General features: G+C 40.4%; 1 protein-coding gene across 2 annotated transcripts in view; it reads right to left on the bottom strand.

The window, feature by feature from the left end:
• Positions 1-3061, bottom strand: part of NCAM2 (neural cell adhesion molecule 2) — a 521997-nt gene extending 518936 nt beyond the window's left edge. For both annotated transcript variants that reach the window (XM_027584956.2, XM_027584957.2), the window contains exon 1: positions 2802-3061. In XM_027584956.2, coding sequence (XP_027440757.2) covers positions 2802-2856 — 55 coding nt within the window. In that variant the 5' untranslated portion in view covers positions 2857-3061. The remainder of the gene's footprint in view (positions 1-2801) is intronic.
• Positions 3062-13703: the final 10642 nt, after the last annotated feature.

Genomic DNA, 13703 nt, shown 5'->3' with positions numbered 1-13703 from the left:
AAAATAATTGCAGAAGTTAAGAGTTATAGAATCTCCTTTCGGTTGACAACTAAATTCAGACTTGACAATTAAATCCCAGCCTTACTTCATTAGATATTAATCTTGCAGTGGAAATGAAAGGCTTTTAAAGAAGCATTTCTGCTATAATAAAAAAAGGCTCTCACTACAGTAGAACAATAATGTTGTGTTGAAAGTTAGAACTATTAGAACTCGTTAGCTAATTATGGTATTGGCATCCACTTAAGTTGCTCAGTTTTTCACTTCTGTCATTTTCTGCTGTTCAACTGCTGCAGTTCAAAACGTTTTGACTACTTAAAAGGGAATACATCATCGTTGCCTTTCCCCAGTCTAAATGCACACCACTTTCCAAAGCAATAGCTTCAATCATGCTTCATAAAATCCCCTGCAAGTATATTGTTGGAAACCTAAATCAGCAAGCTGGGATTTTAGTATTTCTAAGGCAAGCTCAGGGATCACTAACTGGAGGCTTTTCCATGGCCCCATTTATAAAAGAATAAACAAAATTATGAGTTACACTAGATCCCTTTTTTTCAAAAACTGCTCCAGTGGTGTGTCTGCTACTTGCTTCTTCATCCTTAATTGGAGGACAAAACACTAGCATAAGAGAATTGGACTCCAGGTTCAGGATTGCTGTTTCCCACCATCTCCGACTTCATTAGGACACATGGCACAGAAATACTATATGTTCAGTTTCACAAAAGCTAGGTCTTTCTAATATGCATTTACGCCTCTATGAGTGCCAGGCATTTTTAAATCGCACTAGATAGAGAGATATGTAGAACGATGCTCTCCTCCTTCCCTGTTTCATTACAGTGAATATAAGCTCCCTTTCATGCATGCTTTAGTTTTAAAGCCCCTCTTTACAATCACCCTGCACTGTGAATTATAAATTAGGGGAATCACAATTTCAGATATGTCACATATATAGACCCAAATTAAATTGTGTCTGTATATAATATTTAAACATTCCTAGATTTCTCTTTTGTCCCCCAAATTCCAACACACTTAGTGTCTATAAATGTAAATTCACAGACTCCACCACAGAGATATATTTCTTCTCCAAACCAGTCACAATGTAATCGTAAGTCTGCATAAACTTGCTTTCTATTATGCCCCCATCTTACTCCACATTAGCTACACTCGGTTAATTGCAGTGGTATTTTAACTGTAATTTTCAGGGACTTCTTCTTAGGATTCACTAATACCTGTCTATGTTATAAATGAACAGTTAAACATAATCAGCAGCTCTGTAAAAATGAAAGCAGCATATCTGTAGGGCATAAAGTATATGTTAATCCTTGCTATAATAGTAATTAAATTAACCGGGCTAAAACCAGCTTCAGATGGATATATCTGCAATTTTGCTATGACTGAAATTTTGCATACTCTATATTATTAAGGGGAAATGAGCGGCATCTTACCAAGACACTTTATAAACTATAGCAACATTCAGTTTTGCATTCTGATTTCTGAACATAAAATCTGCATCCAATCATGTTTCATCAGCCACTAACACTATATAGCTTTAGGGAGGTGAGGGCAGAGAAAGGAAGGCTTCATATCCAAAATGTCAAGCCCTGCTGAAGAATGATAGAAGGACCCAGGGAGTGTGGAAGAACAGAAACAACCATTTCTGGGTTTAAAATGGAGTTCTACCACCCCCTGCTGGACCAAATGAGCAACACAGAAGAGGCTAGAAAATGCTTAGAATTGAATATAGTGGAGATATTTTAACTTGTCTTGTAATTTATGTTTTCTCAAAAAACAATTTTCACACCATACTAATAATATAACATTCTATGCAACTATCATACGTCACAAAATTACATCTATTTTCTTTTTCTTTAAAGACTTCCACCAATGCATGTTTTAGCATTTTGTGTTCCCAATTAAATGTCCAAACTTGTCTGGACAGTTGAAAATGCTTCCATTTATTATAAATATATTTTATGTGAACGTGAACTATCCAAACAAAGCAAGATAAATTCAGATCTATCTCTATATAGATAAACAGAGGTAGCTTCCACAAATTCTCTCAGGTTATTTTAATAAGCTATTCATTTTTTTTTTTCTCAAGAGGTAAAAATCTCACCAGTTCTCCACAAGCTAAAATATCCCTTACAGGTGTAATTACAATCTGACGCTATAAAAATTTTCAACCTTGATGTATTAACAAGGGTGGGGGGGTGCTGAAAATGAATGACTGCAACACATGCCTAGTTTTATCTATTTGCCGTCTTACACACAACATCCATGGCCCCTCTCTTAGTTTCAATAGAAATAAACCATCATCGTTCACTTCCTCGTCAGGAATTGGGGTCTTGGGAAAGGGGGTAAAAAAGAGTCTCTAAGAACTGAATTTCTTGCACACGAGAGATATGTCACAAACGAGTTTAATGCTGATAGTTTTTGCTGCTTCTGTAAAACATCGTCGTTCCCTTTCCTTCCTCAACCTCACATATTTAACTGTTAATACACACCAACACACTCATCCAATTTTTGTAATGAAAATCAGAGCAAGCCAAGATCCCAGAAAAAGAAGCAGTTTGCCTTGATCTCCTGCTCACTGATGCCAATCTCAAATTCTGTATTTTCTCTTATTTAAGGGTCTCCACAGAACAGATAATTTTTAGTGGCAGCTAAAATAAACAGTGAAAATAACAACAACAGTAACTATAACTTTAGTTCTTTCATTTAATTCTTCTTGTATCTCTCTCTGTCTCTCTTGGTTGGGTGGAAGGGGGAGGGAAAGTAAATGCAATAAAGCACCACACTCCTACCTTGCCCGCTACTGACAAGCAACCCGAGCAGGTAGAAGGAGAGGAGGAGGCTCATGTTCAGGACGTGACACTGGAGGACAGTTCCAAAGTTATTAAGTCCAGCCCTGGAGAGAGAACCTTCCGCTGCCACGGCCGCCTCAGCTAGAGCCGCCGCCGCTCCCGGGGTGCCCCAGCCGCCCGCAGCCCGCGCGCTCCTCCTCGCAAAGTGACTGCAAGCTCCGCTCCTTGCCGCACTATATCCAGGCAGCTGCGGCGGCGGCGGCGGCGGCAGCACCAGCAGCACCGGCCGCCGCGGCGGCAGCACAGCCAGGCGGGGAGGGAGGCGGAGGCGGGGGCGGGGGCGGGGGCGCGGGGAGGGGAGGGGAGGTGCGGCCGGGGTGTATCCCTCCGCGCCGCACAGCGGCTGCTTCTCTTGCGACGCGCGGCCCCAGGATTCGTCCGCAGTCGAGCTCGGAGAAGCGGGTTCGGTTCCCGGTTCCTCCAGCTGGAGTGGCCGCCTTGATCGGGCTGGCGCGAGCACGTCTGCGAGTGGCGACCGCACGCTTAGCCTGACGGCGACCCGCACGTTGGCGGACGCCCCTGGGCCGAGGAGGGAGGGCAGCCTGGAGTTCCTGCACGGCCGCTGGCCCTTTCGCGGAAGCTTGAGCTGATGCTGCAGGCGGCCACCCGGCCCCGGGCTCTAAGCGCGCGCGGATTTAGCGGGAGCGGGGAATCTGAATGCGGGCGGTATATTCTGCCGCTTGAATTCCTCCAAGGGCGTGGGAGGGGAAAGATTCTGTCTCTCCCAGGCCTTCCCTGTGGCTCAACCCTTCAGCAGTCTGCCCCCTTCCCACGCTTTGCACTCTGCCGCGGTAGAGGGGAAGCAGTTGTCCTGTAGTGTCTACACTGCCTGTCTCCTCCGGCTGTAGAGGGTAGGCAGAAAGATGTGAATGCTGTTTCTCATCTACGTCGACCCAGTTTCGTTAAGAGCAGGTACTTAAGGGAGATTGGGGAGGGGGCGAGATGTTGGAGGGGCTGCGTTAAACTCGGCTGTCAGCGTTAGCCGCGTCCTTGGACGAGTCCAAAGTCTCCCCTAGCCACTCTCGGCGGGCTCTGCCTTCTGTCCCCAGCGCACAGCAGCGGCCAGGTCCCCGCGAGGAGTGCGACGAGGGAGGTCCTGGAAAGGTACAAAGATGAGTTGCGCGGGGATTCTTCCCCAGCCAGCCCACCACCCGTACACACACCTGCGTGTGCGCGCGTGTGAATTGGAGTGATGGAGCCGTGGCAAGCGCCCAGAACTAACTCTCCTCAGAAGGTTGGGGCTTATCATTATCTCTCCTGTGGCTAAGAAAGGTTTGTGAGTGCGATGTCAAGCCTGCGGCAAGAGCGAGCAGGAGGCAGACTCCCTGGCCCCAGGGCCCTGGTCGGTCGACCTAGGTCAGAGCGCCCGGCTGGAACTGACAATGGATCCTTTCATCTGCACATTCGTTCTGGTTCCTTAGGATAATCAACTGCTTCACCTCACACCCCGCGAGACCATTGGCCATTTCCTTATCAGTGAGGACGCAGAAGTAGAAAGGGGGGGGGGGGGGATAGAAATATTGTAGAGCTCAGAATCCAGCCCCCCACCAGCCCCTCCAGGCCCCGAACCTCCCTACAAACACGCTGGGATTTGATGCTGGAATGCAGGTTTCCTTGCTTCAGGGAGGCCAAAGGGGTGGAGTAGAAACAAGCTAACACGGATAGGGGAGAGATTGTCTGCGATTTGTGTTCCCCAGGCAGAATGCGATCTTCTAACACAGAAGGTTCACTTACTTGGCATATCTGGGATTAGTTTTTGAGATGAGTGGAGGCAAAGGCAGCTTTCAACATATGATGGCTGAAGTCTAACCAATCGCTCTCACAGCACCTCTCAGTTTGAGAACCTCTTCTTTTGCTTGATTTTATAGTAGTATATTTAGAACAATAAATTTAGGAAATTCTTTTGCCAAAGCTCCCACCTCACACACTTTCCTCATTCTGTGCGGCACCAACGGTACTTAAGTAAGGTCACAGCTCTTTGCAGGAAAGGGTGGAAACAGCGCATTTATAGGTGTGAAAATGACTTCTTTATTTTCACCAGTTCCTGATTTCTCTAGGGAATCAAAAAATACTACACACACAAACACTTCCACACAATCTCTCTCTCACACACACACACACACACACACACACGGTCACAGAAGAAATTTGAAAGCATACTACCTGTGCCAAATAGCCTCTTCACCATAGAACCTGAAATTTTTTCAGTGTAACACCAGGAGTGGTCAAGTGCCTAAGACATACAAATACACACACACACACACACACACACACACACACACACACACACACACCTGATAATCTTGACAATTAGATTCCCCCCATATTGTTGGAAGTCGAATTACTTTTATTTCAGGCAAGGGGTTGAACTACGCCAGAGTAGAATTTCACTGGTGCCCTTTAAAGTAATTTAGCTATTAAGTCTTCTTAGAATATGGTGGAGGGAGGAGAGAATATAGACATTGAGTGCTATTACCAAATGTACCAAATCTCTAAGCCATGTGTACTGGACAGGATATAAAAGGTGTGGAAATGCATCCTCCCTCCTTTATGTGAGTCATAATTACATTGAAGACAAATTATCATTGTGTCCATCTACCTGAGGAAGTGTTTCAGAGATTTAGTTGGGGCTTTAGTTACTCCGTTTATAAAAATAAGAGAAAGTTGAACAGGACTCAGGAAGAAGGAGAGAATGTAGCAATGATCCATCAGATATTAATGAAATTTCTGAGTAGAGGTTTATATTATAAGACCGTGTACAAACTATTTGTGAGAGAGAGAAAGGGAAAGTTGTGTGTATACCTGTGTGTATGGTAACAATGAAAAGATAAAGCCCTGGTACTCAGGAATATACAAAGGTGATATAGGTATAGGTCCTACCCTCAACTTGCTGATAGTGTTATTGAATAGATCAAGAATAAACACACGATTCAATCGTATAAATCAGTTTGTGAAAGTGTCTTAAGAGAAAACAGTTATTGGGGCACAAGAGAAGGCGATCATTTCTGAATAGAGGATTGAGAAAAGCTTCAGGAAGCTCTGACGAAAGAGGAGAAATTAGATGGGTAGAGATATGGGTAGGGCAGAGGAGCTTAAGCAGAGCCCGTGGATATGAAAGCACACAGCTTGTGTGGAAAACAGAGAGAAGTCTAATTTGAAAAAATACAGTGCAAATATAAAGATTGGATGGAGTTGGAAAAGGGGTCTAGGGCCGTGTTATGCTAAAAAGTCATAATAGTAATTACAACCTCTCAGAATAGAAGTCCAGACTGGCATGGTCAAGAAGAGCCAGAATGGCTGCCCCTCCATCCCTGAGGCATAAGTTGCGAGTTGTGAACCTATGGGAAGATTATCAACACAGGCTCTCAGGGGTTTTATGCATAGATGGCCTGAACTTATGTTGCCATGAGGTCTCGATAGCAGGGTGACCCACACTCAAAGAAAGTCTTCCCACACTTGCTCAAACTGCTTCTTCGCCAAAGGTAGAAGTGCCTCCCCAGAACTCCATCAGAAGCACATCCATTCCCCATTGCAGTGACAAAATGATATAGAACCTGACATTTGCCTTGGTCAGTTCCACTCCGCAACAGATTGTCAGTGTGAGGACAACTTATAGAAAAATTGCCTTTGCCCACTGTCCTCCACCCCGCTCCAAATGCATGCTTCCCACGTGCAGACATCGAGTGCTATTACCAAATGTACCACATCTCTGATTGTGACCAAGCCATGTGTACCGGACAGGATATAAAAGGTGTGGAAATGCATCCTCCCTCCTTTATGTGACTCATAATTACATTGAAGACAAATTATCATCGTGTCCATCTACCTGAGGAATGTTTCAGAGATTTAGTTGGGGCTTTAGTTATTCCATTTATAAAAATAAGAGAAAGTTGAACAGGACTCAGGAAGCTATGAAGAGCTTAGTAGTAGGAAATATCAACAGGACTGGATGCATGGTTAAATGAAAGCAGACAAATTTGTTTTAAAAGAATCAATAAAATGAACATGAAGGAGTAGCAGAGAGATAGAAAACGATAAGGTGCATTATGTGTGGAAATTATCTTCTCAGAGAGATTTTACCTCTTCCATCTGCAGTTGGTTCTTGCAAAAGGCATACAGGTATACAATCCACACACAGATCTCAGGCACGAATGGTGTGTTGTGGGCAGGATTTAAACATTACTTCTATTTGTGTATTTCTGATGTTATTTTTGTTTAGTCTCTGTTAACAGAATTCACATGTGTTAAGATCGTACTAATGGAACATTCTGTGTGTTCATTTATATTTTTGAAATGTCATAAACCATTATACCTATTCATTTACTTGTCTAGAAAATTGCCTGTTCTGACATTTTTTTTTTATTACCACAAAGGAAAAAAATTCACTCTATATATAGGCAGATAGCCTGAAACCTCTATAGATTATCCTACTACCGCTTTTCCTTCGCCATTATCGCCACTTTTTCTAACGGCCATGCCTTTGAAAATAATTTCAACTTTCTTGATACAACAGCACTTTAGATGTTTTACCAGGCTATATGTGAGCATCTCATAGTAGCTACTGTAGCAGTAAAATTTAGATTTTAACACCTTCCTTTGTAAATGCTTTACTTTCTTAGCCATTCTATTTGAAATTAAGAAACAGAAGGGAGAGATTTATGATACTTGAGGCACCCTACTTGTCACAGATTCTTACTTTTTAATTTCTTTCAAGATACATGGGGTCATTTTCCTTCATGGCTACTTCATGTTCCCTTTGGGCAAATAACTGCTCACTTCACTCTGAAATTATGCAATAATTGCCTATAATTTGCGACTTGCCGGAATAATATTTTCTTAACTCTAAAGGGTATTATATTTTTCTTTGCCAGGACATTCCTGGCCAATATAATGACGGACAGAGCAGATAATGTAACAAACTCTTAAGACCTTGATAAAACAGTGTTTGACACAACTTCAAGAATATAGTTGGGACAGAGTGAGGCAGGAAAAAGGAAGCAAGCAGTGGCTAGCAATGAACCTATTTGATATGACAAGGGTCATAATAGGAAGTGCTGTTTGCCCAAATACTGATCACAGCACTCAGAAATCATATTTTTTTGTCCATAGGTAGTATTGACCAAGGTGATGTCTGCACAAATCCTATCATATGGAGAGCGGTTATTACATCCTAGATAACAGCAAATCCTTCATATCTGGCAAGTGATCCTGTACAGGTATAGGTTTGAGAAGAAACAGAACATTAACCAAATGCATTTTGACAAATACAATAGGTAGTTAAATTTGAAAATCTCTTATTTAATAGGACTATTTGGTTGTTTCCGTAATAAAATTATGTTTTTGTTAATTTTCAAGTTAGATAAGCAATTCTGCTAGTAATAGGTAAGCTACTGGTAGCAACAGGATTCCCTCTTCTATACCCACAAGCCAGTAATAATGTCCCTAATAATTAACCAATGCACATTATTTGAATATACACATTATTTTAATGTGAATTATTTAGGTTAAAAACACTTGTATTTTTGGGGTGCCTGGGTGGCTCAGTTGGTTAAGCGACTGCCTTCAGCTCAGGTCATGATCCTGGAGTCCCGGGATCGAGTCCCACATTGGGCTCCCGGCTCAGCGGGGGTCTGCTTCTCCCTCTGACCCTACCCCCTCTTGGGCTCTCTCTTTCTCTCACTCTCTCTCTCTCAAATAAATAAATAAATAAAAACTTAAAAAAAAACTTGTATTTTACATTTACATGAGCTGATCCTCACTTATTAAAAAATAATGATACATTTTCCCTACAACAATTTTTAATCATCAGTCCTCATATTTAAACAAATATATACCTAATCCTGGATTTGATAAACTTCCTAAATCTGAGGAACTCAACACCTATGGAAGAAATTGACCTGATAATATATAAATAAGATAGAGAAATGAAACAATATATCTGTATATGTTTTATTGCAAATTAATATTTACTATTCCCAAATTCCTGCATGTTAATAATTAAAAAATTAGAAGTGTTTATACCCTACCAACCAGATAGACACTACCTTTGAACACGTTGACCCATTTTCTTCAATATTTCAGACATATTTTCTTTTCTTAACATGGCTTGAGAAGATACTATTTAGCATATTTCACCTTGTTTCATATTGGAAATTAGTATTTTACATCGTCGTTAATTTTTGCAAATATAAATTTAGTAACTTCATTTGATTACATGGACTACACCCTATTACATTTAACAATTTTCCTACACAAAGACATTTAATGATTTTCTGTAATTTTTATTCTTATGAAAAACACTGCAATGTGAATATCTTTGTCCATAGAGCTCTAAACATGGTAGAGATTATATCCATAGGTCGCTAGAAGTCATATAACTTGGTTTAAAAATATGACCATTTGTAGGTACTGGATTTATATGGCATACATTGTTTTCTTAAATGTATAATTTATCCTCTGATCAAGAAAACCTAAAAACACTTCACTCACATTATCATAACTGTTTATTTTATTTACATTTTATATTTTGTGTGTGAATTTCCTGAGAGTTTCTATTCTGTAGCAGCTTTATTCATAATTGCCAAAACTAGAAGCAACCCAGAAGTCCTTCAGTAGGTGAAGGGATAAATAAATTGTAGTACATCCAGAGAATGGAATATCATTTGGCACTGAAAAGAAATGAGTATCAAGCCATGAAAAGTCATGGAGGAATGAAAGAAGCCAATCTAAGAAGGCTACCTACAGTAGGATTTCAATGATATGACTTTCTAGAAAAGTCAAAATTACGGAGATGATAAAAAAGATCAGTGGTTAAGGGAGAGATGAAAAGGTGGAGCACAAAGGACTTTTAAGGTAATGAAAATGCTCTGTGTGATAGTATAATGATGGTTATTATTATTATTATTATACATTTGTCCAAAAGCATAGAATGTAAAACACCAAGAGTGACCCTCAGGTAAAGTATGGACTTTGGGTGATTACGATGTGTCAGTGTAGCTTCATCCTTGGTAAAATGAAAGAAGCCAATCTAAGAAGGCTACCTACAGTAGGATTAATGAAAGAAGCCAATCTAAGAAGGCTACCTACAGTAGGATTTATGAATTAATGAAATTAATGAAAGAAGCCAATCTAAGAAGGCTACCTACAGTAGGATTTCAATGATATGACTTTCTAGAAAAGTCAAAATTACGGAGATGATAAAAAAGATCAGTGGTTAAGGGAGAGATGAAAAGGTGGAGCACAAAGGACTTTTAAGGTAATGAAAATGCTCTGTGTGATAGTATAATGATGGTTATTATTATTATTATTATACATTTGTCCAAAAGCATAGAATGTAAAACACCAAGAGTGACCCTCAGGTAAAGTATGGACTTTGTATTAATGAAAGAAGCCAATCTAAGAAGTATTAATGAAAGAAGCCAATCTAAGAAGGCTACCTACAGTAGGATTTCAATGATATGACTTTCTAGAAAAGTCAAAATTACGGAGATGATAAAAAAGATCAGTGGTTAAGGGAGAGATGAAAAGGTGGAGCACAAAGGACTTTTAAGGTAATGAAAATGCTCTGTGTGATAGTATAATGATGGTTATTATTATTATTATTATACATTTGTCCAAAAGCATAGAATGTAAAACACCAAGAGTGACCCTCAGGTAAAGTATGGACTTTGGGTGATTACGATGTGTCAGTGTAGCTTCATCCTTGGTAAAAAAAAGTACCATCCTCATGATTGATATTTATAACAGGGGAGGCTCTGCATGCATGGAGGCAGGGAGTAAATGGGAAATCACTTTACTTCCCTCTCAATTTTGTTGTCAACTTACACTGTTCTGAAAAAAAAGGTAAAAAAAAAAATAGATACCCATTCTAGGGACTATGGTCCACTTCGTTTCTCCACATTGAGTCCCTTTAATGGATTCTCTTTCTTAGTGCCATGAATTGTTTTAGGCACCAATTACCTTCCCAGGAAGAATTTCTCTAACCCAGTCCTCCACAGCTGAGGACTGTTTAGTTCTCCAGGAAACATTTGACAATGTCTGGAGCCCTTTTGATTATCATAATTGGGATTATGGTTCTGTTGGCATCCAGTAGCATCCTACAATGCACAGAACTACCCTCCACAATGAAAAATTATCCAAAACGTCAGGGTGAGAAATCCTGCTCTAAACTGTCTTTCCCGGGGCGTTTGGGTGGCTCAGCTGGTTCAGTGTCTGCCTCCAGCTCAGGTCATGATCTCAGGGTCCTAGGATTGAGCCCTGCATTGGGCTTCCTGCTCATCAGGGAGTCTGCTTCTCCCTCTCCCTCTTCCCCACCCCCTGCTCATGCACTCCCACTCTCGCGTGCACGTTCTCTCTCTCTCTCAAATAAGTAAATAAAAAATAAATAAAATAAACTGTCTTTCTCAGGTTGAGTCTAAGAACAACTGCCCGTATCCCCAGAAAAAGAGCAGTTTATTTGCTTCTTTAAAACCAAAGACTGCCCCATTTTCTTCTCAGAGGTATTTTTAATACTTCCGAGTGCAATCCTCATCTTCCAGAACAACATTTGACCCTAGATATAGTGTGACCTTTTGTGGTCCAAAAAAAAGGTAATAATTATAATGGAAAATTAATTCCCCAAAGTTTTTCCCCTCAATTTAAATGATATTATGTGCTGGACCCCAAGGGGAAAAATGCATTCAGTAGAGCAACCCCAAGGGGGCTCCCTATTCTTTACATAAAATATCTTTAAGTATAACTCTATGAGCATAACAACTTATAAGAAGCCCAGTCTGACAAGTCCTAGTGACTTGATACATTTTCCTTCAATCTCCTTATAAACTAATGTTTTGGAATGGCATGATTTGGGGACAGAGATAGGGAAAACAACTTCTAAGAACCAACTATTGTTATAAAGCCAGCACAGTCCATCTTCATTAAAACAAAAAGACAGGGGCACCGGGGTGGTTCAGTCGGTTAAGCCTCCTCTTGATTTTGGCTTAGGGCATGAACTCAGGGTTGTGAGATCCGGCTCTGCACTCAGCGAGGAGTCTGCTTGAGACTCTCTCTCCCTCTTCTTCTGCCCATCTCCCCCACTCCCCCCCCCTCTCTTTCTCATTCTCCTTCTAAAATAAATATTTTTTTTAAAAAAAGCAAAAAGACAAACATTATATTTCTGGAAACATCTAGTTTGCTAATTATGTACTCTTTTTTAAAATGTCTTCAACATTTAAGGTGGAAATAGCTATACAGAGATGACTTCATTAAGCCAGAGATATCCCAGAAAAACAGATGTATATGTGCCTTATATCTCCATATTGAAACGGATTCATCAGTGGAATCCCTTCAAGAACGAAAACATGTCAAAAATGCAGAAATTGCTAACAGCCTGCTGACATGGCTACTTACATTATGATCTGGACCCCATTTAACAAACTGTTATATGTCCAGAGTGCTAAGATAATTTTATCAGTTTATTTTACTTCGACTACTAAGCTGTTGAAGAAATAGTTCATAGATAAGAAAATGCATCAATAAAAAGTAAAAAGTTGGTTTGGTTTCCAGAAGGACCCATCAGAGACATTTTTGTAAATAAAAAGCATGAAGAAATAGTTTATTTTGTTTACTGCTAGATTTCCAGTGCTTAGGACCCAGAGAATGACAAGGATTCAATAAGGGTAGGTTGAATGAATGTGTAAAAGTAAAAACAATGGAGAGGAACTGATAACTAAAGAGACGGACAATGAAAATAAGCACTGCTTACATATGTGTTGCCTTTTGATTGCAACCCACATACAAGATCAAAGCAGAATTCAAAGTTTCTTTACTCATCTTTCGGAGAAATTCTATTTTTCTACAAAGAGTTGTTATTTAAAGAGTATTTTACCATTAAGCGATATGAGTCCTGCTTCATTATACTTAATACTCTGCCATATACTAAATAAAACTGGTAATGTCATTCATACTGGCTTACAGCCACTCAAGTAACATCAGGGATATAGGTGCCTTGTGGTCATTAAAAATGAACCCAGGTAAACCAGAATGGGGACATGCCTGGGAATTTCCGATCTGTCTATAGAATTGCTCCAGACTCACCTACAACCCTAGTGTCTTTCTTAGTTTCTCTACTCTGTCTTTATGGTTACCCATCTCCTTTTAGCATGTCAGCTTTGCAGGCCCATTTTATACTGTCTTTCTCAGCTTTGATATTGACGTCATCCCTTACCACTTCAAATCAGGTCTTCTGAGATTTCACAATGATCTCATGCCTGCTACCATGGAAACTGCCCCTTGCCTGGATTCACCCACCACTTTAGGGCTCAATCCCTCCCCTGCCCTCATAACTGTTTCCATAATAACACTAATGAATAGCTATCAAGACCAGCTCCCAGAAAGGTGAACATAGCAGCGCTCCTACCTAAGCTACAGCGCTTGTCCTGAAAGTCTGGGGTCATTCTGAAATGAATTGTGGAATTATTTAATTCATCAGAGTTAAAGCAACAGTGTCCTAAAACACTGGAGAATCTGTTCTTTAACTCACCCCTGAAATAGAGCAGTTGTATTTAAGAATCTTGTGATATTGAGAAACTGGTGCTAATAAGGGCTGCAGAAGGGAAAATGTTGTAGGGAGGAAGCAGGAATATGGCAACTTCCATGAAGCCTGATACTTGAATACACTTTTTACTGCTGCCCTTATTAAAAAAATAATTATACCTAATGCACCTTGAAATTAGCAAATGGCAATATTAAAAAGTGGTCATAAAATGTAACTTCAAAACTCATTGTTCATACAAGATAGAAAATCAATGTTCAGAAAATTTGACCTTTAAGTAGGTCTTCTTCAAATTACAGGTGGTGTCTCAA

The sequence above is a fragment of the Zalophus californianus genome, chromosome 1, assembly GCF_009762305.2.
Source record: "Zalophus californianus isolate mZalCal1 chromosome 1, mZalCal1.pri.v2, whole genome shotgun sequence".
In the NCBI taxonomy this organism is placed as follows: domain Eukaryota; kingdom Metazoa; phylum Chordata; class Mammalia; order Carnivora; family Otariidae; genus Zalophus; species Zalophus californianus.
The sequence above is the reverse complement of the archived record's forward strand: the minus strand, read 5'-3'. Positions and strand labels throughout refer to the sequence as shown.